We start from the raw sequence: 14629 nt of genomic DNA, 5'->3' as shown, positions 1-14629 counted from the left end.
TATAACACACTCTTAGCTGCTATAGTAACTGCTAGCTTTCTGAGGAAGCAACCCCCCCCCCTCCACACATGTGACCACCACCATATATTCTGGACTCCACTGTCACAATGGAGGGCCATGACGGAGGACAGGAATGGCGAGTGTCGGCAGGTAGACCTGAGGCATCTCAATGAATATCCATTCACTGATCCTCCTCTGGTGAATGAACTTAGAAGCGAAGAACATTTCTTTACTTCTGGGTTCAGAGGTGGAAATCCCCAGCTGCTGTTGCCAGGGATGCACCTAATCAAGCAAGATTTGTTATTTAATGCAAGCATTTATTATTGATCCAGACCCTGGATCAATAATATTCCAAGAGGGCGGTTTATGCGGATTAGAAAAAAACTGTACAAATTATGCTGATCATGAAACACAAGCGGAAAAATTGAGTGGAATGTTTAGGGATAAAGGATATAGGACAGATTTTTTGAAAAATGAAATAGAAAAGGTTGGGGACCTGGATAGGAAGAGTCTCTTAAGGGATAAAGATCAGAGCATAACACAGAATGGTGATATAGGTATCTGTATTGTCCTTGATTATAATGTACAAAATAGGGAATTGAACAAATTATTAAGAGGTATTTGGAAATTTTGAAACAAGATGTCCACCTGAGTGGCAGTCTACCTGACCAACCCAAAATAGTATACAAGCGAGCCCCTAATTTAAGGGATAAGCTGGTGCACAATGTAGTTGAACCACCTCCGGGTTAAGGCATTGATGTTCTGAGACATGAAGGGATTTTTCGGATGCGGTAGATGTTATAGTGTAAGGGTCCCAGGGAATATTAGAAGATTGAAGTCTTTCATAAATCCCCGTACTAACTGCTCACATGTAATTAGGGACTTTATTTCATGCGACACTATAGGGGTGGTGTATGCAATTAAATGCCCCTGCAATTTATTATATGTGGGCAGAACCAAGAGGGAACTGAAAATAAGAATGGAGGAACATGTGAGAAACATTATAAAGGGATATGAGGAGCATATAAGGAGCGTAGATTGCTCTGTTGGTGTCACCTGTTAGGGTGGTTTAGCAAGAGGGATTAAGCTTATGAGCATTAGAATGTCCTTGCACTACACTAAAATGGCCTCCGGACATGTCTATGTAGTAAACTACAAGAAAATGGCCGACGGAAAATCACATGTTTTGAACTACAAGAGAAATGGCTGATGGCCAGGTATTTAACAGACAACACCACTGTCCACTTAACACCCCCCTGATGAAGATACGACATTTCCCTTGTATCGACACACGAAGGGGAGGGGACGGCACAGGAGGCAGCTGGTCTGTAATATGGAGTAGGAGCACACAATCTCATCCACGGCTTGGAGCTATTAAGGCATGTTATAAAGCGATGCACTAACGCACCAGACCCATGTGAGTACCCTATAATATGGCTTTGTTTGCATTAAATAAAAAATAATAAAAATAATAAATAATAAACAAAAAAGTTAATTTTTTTTTAAAAAAACGTTATTACACTATGGAAGTCTCTTTTGATATTTATATATGAGGATGCCACATCTTTGAGCAGAGTTTGGACCTTGCAACCTGACCTGGAATCCGTTTTGACGATTCAAAAGCGTGTACTGACCAAACTTAATTGTGAGGTCACACGCTCTGAGGTGAGCGGCCATTACCTTGGGGTGGGAGCACTTGAGTGTAGTCACTACCGAAGATCGCTATATTCACAGTCACCCATCAAGTCACGTTTATTATCTTTAGATTAAGGACGCTGAAAACTGACCCTGGATGATCCGAGTATCACGGACCTATATGCACCTGAGCACTTTATGGATCACTTTGTATTAATATTTATATTTTATGAAATGTGTGTATATTCACGTTATATGATGTTGTAAGCTGTATGATGACAACAGTCTCATATGTGTATATATATATATATATATATATATATATTTTTTTTTTTAATTGGGATTGAATTTATAGGCACATTGCTTTAGTTAATAATTTTGTTTTCTGCTGCAGGTTCAGCAGATTATTAAGGGGATAGCGCAGCACATGATTTACCTATCTATCTTTGAATCTCACACGTTAGTATGGGACGTGATTAGTGCTAGAAGCAGCTGTCATCACACTATTATAATATAGGGGATCTTTGATTTGGTAGCTCGCAAGACCTTTACTACTATTTTAAGATATGTTATTTGTTATCTTCAGTGGTTAAAGGTAAAGTTGGGGGTCTGAAAGACCCTTGATTCCCCCTTAAAAGGACCTTTAATAAGCAATGTCCTCATATGTCATAGCAATAAAGTTTAGTTAAAAAAGATTAATGGGAGTTGGAGAGTTAAAGCCCAGGCTCTACATTATCTCTATCCACAGCCCCCACCCCTCTCTGCATCTTCAGGGTCCCCCTTGGAGGTATTTTATATATTTGGTGTTTTTTTTTTTTTACTTTCCTGTTTCTAATATCTTCTGGATGGTCACATTACACTCTGGGACCTTTTCCTTCTCAATTGGCAGTCCTGGATGTTCCTTGCACCAATATACTGTGCAAGCCATGCTTAGAGGGTGGCACTCTGGTGCCATGTGCTCACAGTCTTTCCTGGACGTCACTCAACTTCAAATACGGAGGATACCTTATAGGTCAAAAGAAGTACCACTGGAGACAGCTGTTTTTTAAAACACCTGGGGATATTTAAGAGGAAAACACAACTTGTAACTTTGTTTAAAAGCCCCATCTCAGCCAATTTTTTTGTTAAAGTGAAGAAGTGTCAGAACTCTTGTCAGGTTTTTTTGCTTTCTGTAAGCATATTGGAAATATTACCCCCTACTTGTTTCACCTGAAACCTCAAGTTCTTTTTTTTTATTTTTCGGAAAGCCTTGCGTATTTATTTTTTGTGATTTCATGTACAGTATATAATTGAAAATTAAAAACACCTATTTTTAAAAGCAGCTCTCACCAGAGGACGTGTGGAAGGAAACTGGGAAGCTTTATCTGAATGCTAGTCAAAGTCAACATCAAATGTGCTATCGATCATAGTGACCCATCTGGCACGTTCCTCCTTCGAGTCTTGAGGTGGTCCACACCCTTTGATAACAAAGTTCTTTTTTTTTTCAGAAAGCCTTGCATATTTATATTTTTGTGATTTTATGTACAGTATATACAAAAATAAATCCACACCACTGAAGGTACAGAAACATAAATCCAATAATCAATGATTTATTGCTTACCTTGACTTAATTTTTTTAAAAAAACACCTATCTTTAAAAGCAGCTCTCACCAGAGGACAGATTGAAGGAAACTGGGAAGCTTTATCTGAATATTTATTTTTTGTTATTTAATGTACAGTATATACTTAAAAAAAAATCCAAAAAACTAAAGGTACAGAAACATAAATCTCATAATCAATTAATTATTGCTTACCTTGACTTAAACTTTTTTTTTAAACACCTATCTGTAAAAGCAGCTCACACCAGAGGACAGGTTGAAGGAAACTAGGAATGCTAGTGAAAGTCAACATCAAAGGTGCTATTGATCATAGTGACCCATCGGGCACATATCTCCTTCGAGTCTTGAGGTGGTCCACACCCTTTGACAACAAACATATATGTTTGGCATACCATTCCTAATAGAAGTCTGTGACCCTTTTCGATCTGGGTTCTATCCCATGGGCCGGTAGATGAAACCTTGAGACAGTTCCCTATCTCTTTCCTCTGTATTGTTGATGAATACCTTTTGCAACAAACATCTTCTAATTATAGTAAGAGCCCTATGTATAAAGCATTCATGGTATAGTCCTGCAGAAGCAGGGGATCCCGCAAAACGCATAGACCACTCACAAATGCATGTATTTACCACACTATTGAAGCTCTGAACTGTTGGAAGGTTCTTTTGTATCTTCTTTATCTTTTTATGTGTAATAATAAAATTATATAAAAAAAAACTAATTCTATAGATTCTGATTGTGTTATCACTGGCATCTTTAAAACATAACACCTCTGTTCCACAAATTTACAGAAAAAACAATTATCCTTAAAAACACTGAAACATTGTAAGACTGTTAATATCCATCACAGATGATGGATATAACGACAATGTTTATAACGACAACGGCAGCTGGTCGGCAAGTGGTTAATCATGACTTAAAACATCCTCACACCCCCCGGAGCGTGGAGTGCAAGGTGAGATGAAGATTTTATGAGATTCATTTTTTTATACCTTGAAATTTCCAACAACAATTTTTGAATATGCACTTGTCTAAGTAATAGGGGTGGTGGCACTATCCTGTTAAAGGGAATAGATTAATGACCTTAGCTGTAAATTTGGTTTAGCACTGTATAGTCTCTACAATACATCTTTAACCACTTCAGCCCCGGAAGGATTTACCCCCTTCCTGACCAGAGCACTTTTTACAATTTGGCACTGTGTCGCTTTAACTGCTAATTGCGCGGTCATGCAATGCAGTACCCAAACGAAATTTGCGTCCTTTTCTTCCCACAAATAGAGCTTTCTTTTGATGGTATTTGATCACCTCTGCCGTTTTTATTTTTTGCGCTATACATGGAAAAAGACCGAAAATTTTGAAAAAAAATGATATTTTCTACTTTTTGTTCTAAAAAAAATCCAATAAACTCAATTTTAGTCATACATTTAGGCCAAAATGTATTCGGCCACATGTCTTTGGTAAAAAAAAATGTCAATAAGTGTATATTTATTGGTTTGCGCAAAAGTTATAGCGCCTACAAACTAGGGTACATTTTCTGGAATTTACACAGCCTTTCATTTATGACTGCCTATGTTGTTTCTTGAGGTGCTAAAATGGCAGGGCAGTACAAAACCCCCACAAGTGACCCCATTTTGGAAAGTAGACACCCCAAGGAAATTGCTGAGAGGCATGTTGAGCCCATTGAATATTTTTTTTTGTCCCAAGTGATTGAATAATGACAAAAAAAAAATACAAAAAGTTGTCACTAAATGATATATTGCTCACACAGGCCATGGGCATATGTGGAATTGCACCCCAAAATACATTTAGCTGCTTCTCCTGAGTATGGGGATACCACATGTGTGGGACTTTTTGGGAGCCTAGCCGCGTACGGGGCCCCGAAAACCAATCACTGCCTTCAGGATTTCTAAGAGCGTAAATTTTTGATTTCACTCCTCACTACCTATCACAGTTTTGAAGGCCATAAAATGCCCAGATGGCATAAACCCCCCCGAATGACCCCATTTTGGAAAGTAGACACCCCAAGCTATTTGCTTTGAGGCATGTTGAGTCCATGGAATATTTTATATTTTGACACAAGTTGCGGGAAAGTGACAAATTTTTTTTTTTTTGCACAAAGTTGTCACTAAATGATATATTGCTCACACAGGCCATGGGCATATGTGGAATTGCACCCCAAAATACATTTAGCTGCTTCTCCTGAGTATGGAGATACCACATGTGTGGGACTTTTTAGGAGCCTAGCCGCGTACGGGGCCCCGAAAACCAATCACCGCCTTCAGGATTTCTAAGGGTGTAAATTTTTGATTTCACTCTTCACTGCCTATCACAGTTTCGGAGGCCATGGAATGCCCAGGTGGCACAAACCCCCCCAAAATGACCCCATTTTGGAAAGTAGACACCCCAAGCTATTTGCTGAGAGGCATGGTGAGTATTTTGCAGCTCTCATGTGTTTTTGAAAATGAAGAAAGTCAAGAAAAAAATTTTTTTTTTTTCTTTTTTCAATTTTCAAAACTTTGTGACAAAAAGTGAGGTCTGCAAAATACTCACTATACCGCTCAGCAAATAGCTTGGGGTGTCTACTTTCCAAAATGGGGTCATTTGGGGGTTTTTTTTGCCACCTGGGCATTCCATGGCCTCCGAAACTGTGATAGGCAGTGAAGAGTGAAATCAAAAATTTATGCCCTTAGAAAGCCTGAAGGCGGTGCTTGGTTTTCGGGGTCCCGTACGCGGCTAGGCTCCCAAAAAGTCCCACACATGTGGTATCCCCATACTCAGGAGAAGCAACAGAATGTATTTTGGGGTGTAATTTCACATATTCCCATGGCATGTTTGAGCAATATATCATTTAGTGACAACTTTGTGCAAAAAAAAAAAATAAAAATTGTCTCTTTCCCGCAACTTGTGTCACAATATAAAATATTCCATGGACTCGACATGCCTCTCAGCAAATAGCTTGGGGTGTCTACTTTCCAAAATGGGGTCATTTGGGGGGGTTTTGAACTGTCCTGGCATTTTATGCACAACATTTAGAAGCTTATGTCACACATCACCCACTTACTAACCACTTGAAGACAAAGCCCTTTCTGACACTTTTTGATTACATGAAAAAATTATTTTTTTTTGCAAGAAAATTACTTTGAACCCCCAAACATTATATATTTTTTTAAAGCAAATGCCCTACAGATTTAAATGGTGGGTGTTTATTTTTTTTTTTTCACACAGTATTTGCGCAGCGATTTTTCAAACGCATTTTTTGGGGAAAAAACACACTTTTTTAAATTTTAATGCACTAAAACACACTATATTGCCCAAATGTTTGATGAAATAAAAAAGATGATCTTAGGCCGAGTACATGGATACCAAACATGACATGCTTTAAAATTGCGCACAAACGTGCAGTAGCGACAAACTAAATACATTTTTAAAAGCCTTTAAAAGCCTTTACAGGTTACCACTTTAGATTTACAGAGGAGGTCTACTGCTAAAATTACTGCCCTCGATCTGACCTTCGCGGTGATACCTCACATGCATGGTGCAATTGCTGTTTACATTTGACGCCAGACCGACGCTTGCGTTCGCCTTAGCGCGAGAGCAGGGGGGAAAGGGGTGCTTTTTTTTTTTTTTTTTACTTTATTATTTTTTTGCTTTTTTATATTATTTTTAAACTGTTCCTTTCATTTTTTTTGTTTTTTTTAATCATTTTTATTGTTATCTCAGGGAATGTAAATATCCCCTATGATAGCAATAGGTAGTGACAGGTACTCTTTTTTGAAAAAATTGGGGTCTATTAGACCCTAGATTTCTCCTCTGCCCTCAAAGCATCTGACCACACCAAGATCGGTGTGATAAAATGCTTTCCCAATTTCCCAATGGCGCTGTTTACATCCGGCGAAATCTAAGTCATAAAATGCTCGTAGCTTCCGGTTCCTTAGGCCATAGAGATGTTTGGAGCCACTCTGGTCTCTGATCACCTCTATGGTCAGCTGGCTGAATCATCGGCTGCATTCTCAGGTTCCCTGTTGAGACAGGAGAGCCAGAGAAAAACACGGAAGACGGTGGGGGGGGGCATTCCCTCCCACTGCTTGTAAAAGCAGTCTAGAGGCTAATTAGCCGCTAGGATTGCTTTTACATGAAAGCCGACCGCTGGCTGAAAAGAATGATACCAAGAAGATACCTAAACCTGCAGGCATCATTCTGGTATAACCACTCAAAGTCGTGAATGGCGTACCTGAAGACCAAAAAATGGTTAACAATAAAGCACAGTAAACGGTAAAGTATAAAAAATTGCATACCTGAAAAGCAAACATGATAAAACATAATAACAATAAAACATTGCAGAATAGAATACAGTAAAAAAGAGCAAAACAATAGAGAGAGAATAGAGAGAGAGAGAACAATAAAACGACAACTATTTTTTTTATTTTATATTTTTGTTTGTGTTTTTTTTTTTTTTTTTTTTTTTACACTTGTTTTGTAACTGTAACTTTTATAACTGTAACCGGTTCCAGGTTCGGGTCTCTCAAAATGCGATGGCATCTTGGGAGACCCTGTGAATGTGTGCCTAGTCTGTGTAGTGTTGTACCCTACGCTAATACGCAACTAGTGAATGGTAGCGTTCAAAACATTCACCAATGCAAAGACCATGATTGTCAGGACAGGAGGGACAAAAATAGCGGGTGTCACGCTTATATCCGCGCTTGCTGCAGACATGACATCTTTTTTGGGGGGGTTCGTTGGGTAGGGGTACTCGGGAGGACATGCCTCTCATGCAGCCGACTGCATTTGGTTGGGGATGTGAATGGGGGAAGTACGGGCGCTGCAGAAGTGGTGGGTTCCCAATTAGGGTTGGCGAATGCAGCAGGAAGGGCACTATGGGCACGACGGGCCTGTGTTCGTCTTCTTGGTGGCAGCGGGACACTACTTGTGCTTGCCACCTTTACCAGCTTGAACTGCACTTATGGGACTCGCCACGTCACCAAGTGTTACTGCAGTGCTGGTTTGACTACGACCGGGGTGTACTAGGCCGCTGGCGCTTGCCAGTTCACCAAAACGCTACAAAAAAATCTGTTAGCGATCGCAGGGATCAGGCCTGACTCTGCGAACGCTGCAGTTATGCGTTTAGTGTTTTGTAAGTGACAGTGATCAATCGATACTGCACTTGGGTGGGCTGGGCTGGGCCGGGCGGAGGGGCAAAACGCAGGTGCTAGCAGGTATCTGGGCTGATCCCGCTAACACTGCGTTTTTGGGAACCCTAAACTGCTGGGGACGCTAGTATAGATCCGATCGGATCAGATATTGATCCGTTCAGATACTATACCACTAAGGGAGGTGTACGGTACGTGCGTGGGTGTTAGCGGTACTGGCGCTAATCTGACGCTGCCTGGGGCTGGTGCTTGCCAGTTCATCAAAACCCTACCAAAAAAACTGTTAGCGATCGCAGGGATCAGGCCTGACTCTGCAAATGCTGCAGTTATGCGTTTAGTGTTTTGTAAGTGACAGTGATCAATCGATACTGCACTTGGCTGGGCCGGGCCGGGCGGAGGGGCAAAACGCAGGTGCTAGCAGGTATCTGGGCTGATCCCGCTAACACTGCGTTTTTGGGAACCCTAAACTGCTGGGGACGCTAGTATAGATCTGATCGGATCAGATATTGATCCGTACAGATACTATACCACTAAGGGAGGCGTATGCTGCGTGCGTGGGTGTTAGCGGTACTGGCGCTAATCTGACGCTGCCTGGGGCGACGCATATCACCGCCGGGCGATCAGGGGGCTAAACCTTTATTCGGTAATAAACGGCGGGTGCCCTGACACTATAAAAAATAAACGAACTAACCAGCGTCACCCGTAACAGTTATACGGTGATCAGTGGTGAAAGGGTTAACTAGGGGGCAATCAAGGGGTTAAAACATTTATTAGGTAGTATATGGGGGTCCCTGTCGCTATAAAACGCTGACGGCGAACCTAAATATTTACCTCCCTAACTAGCGTCACCAGCGACACTAATACAGCGATCAGAAAAATGATCGCTTAGTGACACTGGCGACAGGGGGTGATCAAGGGGTTAAAACTTTATTAGGGGGGGTTAGGGGGGTATCCTAGACCTACAGGGGGCTAACAGTAACTGTCCTACCACTTCTAACTGTCACAAACTGACACCATGCAGTAATAAGAAAAAAAAAAAAAAAACACTGCTTGGTGTCAGTTTGACAGGGGGGTGGAGGGGTGATTGGGGGGGATCGGGGGGCGATCGGGGGGGGGATCGGGGGTGTAAAGTGTGCCTGGCATGTTCTACTGTGTGTGTATGTGTTGTGCACTCACATGTCTTCTCACCTCGGCGCCGGAACGGAAACTGCCGAGCCGAGGAGAGATGACATCACATCCTCTGCCTCTGTGTACTATACAGAGGCAGAGGATGTTTCTCATTGGCTGGGAGCGATCGCGAGGGGGGCCACGATCAGATGGCCTCCCCCTCATCTCTGATCGCTGCCAGACCAAAGCCGACCGCCGCTGGCACCGGGGGGGGGTCGGATTGGACCCCCCGCCCGCGGGAAGGCAATCACGTACCAGGTACGTGATTTTGCCTGCCCGTGCCATTCTGCTCACGTATATAGGCGTGAGGCGGTCGGCAAGTGGTTAACCACTTGCTGACCATATAACTTACATATACGGTGGCAAAGTGGCACTGCTGTCCCGGATCATGTACCTAATACCTGATCTGACACTTCCTGGTAGGGGGCGTGCACACGTGCCGCCGATGGCCCACTCCCACTGTGATTATACACAGCTGATCGGCGGGTACCGCAGACTCAATGTCCTCCGTCACCCGCCGATTCTTCGGTACAGAGGGAGAACGGTGGTCTGCCTATGTAAACAAGGCAGATTGCCGTAATGTTAGTAGGGAAGGCATGGATCCTGTGTTCCGGCAAAGCAGGGACATGGATCCATGCCTTGCCCTAGTAAAAGCACCTGCCCCACAGTACCCAAAATCACTGGCTAGGCACACAGTTAACCCTTTGATTGCCCCTGATGTTAAGCTCTTCCCAGCCAGTGTCATTAGTACAGTGACAATGTATATTGTTTAGCACTGATCAATGTAGTAGTGTCACTGGTTCTCAAAAAGTGTCAAAAGTGTCAGTCAGTGTTTCCGACTGTCCGCCGCAATATCGCAGTCCTGCTATAAGTCGCCGATCACCGTCATTACTAGTAAAAATAAATAAATATTTCCCATAGTTTGTAGACGACATAACTTTTGCGCAAACCAATCAATATACACTTACTGGGATTTTTTTTTTTTACCAAAAATATGTAGCAGAATACATATTGGCCTAAATTGATTAAAACATTAGATTTTTTTCTATTTTTTTTTTTGTTGGATGGGTTTTATAGCAGAAAGTAAAAAATATTGTTTTTTTTTTCAAAATTGTCGGTCTTTTTTTGTTTATAGCGCAAAAAAATAAAAAATGCAGTGGTTATAAAATATCACCAAAAGAGAGAAAAAGACATACATTTTATTTGGGTATGACCTATTTCTTGACCATCTATGAGAAATAAATAGAAACACATTATTTATGTAATACATTAAACAGCATTTTTTGAAATGTATCTTTGATTTCCTTGTTCCTCAGGGCATATATCATTGGATTTAACAATGGTGTCAAGACTATGTACAGAACTGAGCGGGCTTTGTTGACGTTAGAGGAGTAGGTTTGTGAGGGGTCACTGTATACTGTGATTATGGTCAGGAAGTAAGTGCATACCACAAGCAGATGGGCACTGCAGGTGGAGAAGGTCTTCTGCCGGCCTTGAGCTGAAGAGATCTGAAGGATGGTGATGAATATATGGATATAAGAAGATATAATGAACAGGAACGGGAGAAGAACTACGTGGAGTGAGGCAATGAGGGATTCTGTCTGTAAAATAGAGGTGTCTGAACAGGAAAGCTGTAAAATTGGAGCAAGATCGCAGAAGAAGTGGTCTATGGTGTTTGGCCCACAGAAGTTCAGTTGATGCATGAGAACTGCAGGTAAAACCGGCACACTTAAACTTGTAAGCCATGATGTAGTAATGAGACATTTTTGGAGCTTAATGTCCATAATTTGGGAGTAATGCAATGGTTTGCAGACAGCCAGATAACGATCGTAGGACATCACCATCAGGAGGAAACACTCCATGCTAGCAAGCGCTCCATAGAAGTAGAACTGGGCAATGCATGCATTTAATGAAATGACTTGTTTTCCATGTGCAATGATAGCCAACATGTTAGGCACCACATTTGTTGTCAAAATGATATCTGACAAGGCCAAGTTGGACATAAAAACATACATAGGGGATTGGAGATTTCTGTATAAACACACCAGCATAATAATGACTGCATTTCCACTTACTGTAGATAAATACAAAAAATAGAAAAGAAGGAAGAGGGCGATTTTTAAATTACGATGTCCATTAAAACCAAGGAGGAAAAACTCCTTTACCATTGTGTTATTTGTCATCCTTATTCCTTAGAAGGGAAAGAAATGAAAACAATTCATATGCAGCAGGGGCGTTGCTAGGTCTACAAAAGATCTGGGGCTAGAGCCCATAGCAGCGTAGTAAAGAAAGTCATATGCTTGGGCGGGCATACACATGTATATACAGTAATATATGTGTGTGTGTGTAATATATATCCCCAGAAAGCCCCCCCCCCCTTGCATCAGAGTTCCCAGAGAGCCCCCCCTTACATTAGGGTCCCCCAGAGGGCCTCCCCCTTAAATCAGGGTCTCCAGAGAGCCTCCCCCTTAAAATCAGGGTCCCCAGAGAGCCCCCCACTTACATCAGCCTCCCCTCCCCTTGGGAACCCCTGCAGAGACTCTGGGCTATGGGCCCCAGATTCGGGGCTATAGCCCCAAAAGCCACCCCCTAGCAACGCCCCTGATATGCAGTATGATAAGTATGAAAAAAAAGAAATCCTTTGTAATAAAAATCAGCAAACCACCATAATAAAAGATTGTGACCACTTCGTGTTCATTGAATATGACTGAGAACTGCACTACAATGTGGTAAAATCCTTCTGAAAGCTTACTAGTCCTTGGATGTGGTGGCTGCATTTATTTGAATTTTTACAGATAATACCTGTTGATCTTGCCAGAAATGCATTGCCTCTTTTAATCCTCTATACTAGAACTCAGACTGACGATGGGAGAGGCATCAATAAGGCTTTTCTGCATGCACAAGTACCATAAAGAACATATTGACAGAAGGAAAGATCAGAATGAGCTGAAGGATTCTTTCAATTAGAGATGTACACAATGGAAAAATGTGTTTTGTTTCAGGTTAATTTGTTAAGTTAAAGTATAACTGAATCAAAACTTTTTTTTTAGTTTTAGATAGAATAGAGAGGGAACAGCCCCTCTGTCAGTTTTTATTGCTGTCTGTGCTCCCATTAAGAAGATTCACCTTCTTCTATTTGTTCTGTTTACCATTATCATTGAAAGTTAAAAAAAAAGCCCAAATTTTGGGTTGTCCCCAGAAAAGTAATAGAGGGGAAATCTTCCAATGGGGATACTAGTTCTGGTGAGCTGGGGGTCCCCAAGGAAATCCCTTAATTTGCAAGGATTTCCTCTCACTTCCTGTTTGGCTATGGGACAGGAAGTGAAGGGAAATCTCCACTCAATGCAAAATGAAAAAAAAAAAGTTTTGCCTATAGTTCTACTTCAATAATTTCATTTCATCATATTCGTTATATTAGAATGATTTGTTTTCAGAATTTGTTCTGCATATTCAGATTCTCCTTCCTCTGGATCAACTGTGGGTGAAGGATTGTGTATATGAGATTGTATTTTTTATTTTATTTTTGGTTGAACTTACTAGATGGACTTGTGACTTTTTCAACCTGACTATGTAACTACCGTATTTGCGGCGTATAAGAAGACCTTTTATACTTAAAAAAATGCCCCAAAAATCGGGGGTCGTCTTATACGCCGGTATGTGGATGTCAGCCTGCTGGATGTGCATTAATGTCTGGGCTGAGCCAATCACGGCGAGCGATGTATACAAAGCCTGCTCAGATTGGCAGAGGTTGGAACATCATCAGCCCGCGCTTCTCTGAATCTCAAAGTCAATCCGAGCAGGCTTTGTATTCATTAATAGAATACATCGCTTGCCGTGATTGGCTCAGCGCGGTATACTGTAATACTGTATACAGTATGTTACCGAATGCGGCTACCCCACGGCTCCTCTTCTTTCTACGGCCACCTCGCCATCCACCACCGGAGCTTTGGTTTGAAGCACCTGACCCTCCATCTGGCACCTGACCCTTCATCTGGCACCTGACCCTCCATCTGGCACCTGACCCTCCATCTGGCACCTGACCCTCCATCTGGCACCTGACCCTTCATCTGGCACCTGACCCTTCATCTGGCACCTGACCCTTCATCTGGCACCTGACCCTTCATCTGGCCCCTGACCCTTCATCTGGCACCTGACCCTCCATCTGGCACCTGACCCTTCATCTGGCACCTGACCCTTCATCTGGCACCTGACCCTTCATCTGGCCCCTGACCCTTCATCTGGCACCTGACCCTTCATCTGGCACCTGACCCTTCATCTGGCACCTGACCCTTCATCTGGCACCTGACCCTTCATCTGGCCCCTGACCCTTCATCTGGCACCTGACCCTTCATCTGGCACCTGACCCTTCATCTGGCACCTGACCCGTCATCTGGCACCTGACCCTCCATCTGGCACCTGACCCTCCATCTGGCACCTGACCCTTCATCTGGCACCTGACCCTTCATCTGGCACCTGACCCTCCATCTGGCACCTGACCCTCCATCTGGCACCTGACCCTTCTTCTGGCATCTGACCCTCCATCAGTGGATTTTGCCGGACACATGAGGTATTTACTACCACAGCATTGCTTCACAAAGCTTGTGATTAAGTTGCACAGACTTATTATTGCTGTTTCAGTATGTTACCCAAGCTACTAGACAGACTAGTCAGAAGGGGGTCGTCTTATACTGCGAGTACATCTCAAAACTAACGTTTTAACTGGAAAATTAGGGGGTCGCCTTATACCCCAGTTGCCTTATATGCCGGCAAATACGGTATGTAACTATTTGCTTTGTATATTCATTATTTTTTAACGTAATCAATTTGAAATTCGAATTTCAGAAGATGGCTATACTCCTATTTTTTCTGTTCTATCCTATTCTATTTTATTCTATTTTATTCTATTCTTTTTATTCCTTTCTATTCTATTCTATTTTATAAGTAAATGGTCAGCTCTTAGGTTTAATTTTCTGGGTCAGTCCTGGACAAATTAGCAGTCATTTGACTTCCACAACTCTTGTGGATTTTTTTTTTCCATGGAATAATAGATTTTAAATAAATGGGTGATCTTTTTAAATCCTTTC

General features: G+C 42.0%; 1 protein-coding gene across 1 annotated transcript; it reads right to left on the bottom strand.

Moving 5' to 3' along the window:
- Window positions 1-10798: 10798 nt before the first annotated feature.
- Window positions 10799-11728, bottom strand: LOC141134173 (olfactory receptor 6N1-like). The gene has a single exon (XM_073623756.1). It carries the CDS (start codon window positions 11726-11728, stop codon window positions 10799-10801), a length of 930 nt encoding a protein of 309 aa, XP_073479857.1.
- Window positions 11729-14629: the final 2901 nt, after the last annotated feature.

This window comes from Aquarana catesbeiana, linkage group LG03, assembly GCF_042186555.1.
Source record: "Aquarana catesbeiana isolate 2022-GZ linkage group LG03, ASM4218655v1, whole genome shotgun sequence".
Taxonomy (NCBI): domain Eukaryota; kingdom Metazoa; phylum Chordata; class Amphibia; order Anura; family Ranidae; genus Aquarana; species Aquarana catesbeiana.
Note: the sequence above shows the minus strand (reverse complement) of the source record. Positions and strands in the feature narration are given on the sequence as shown.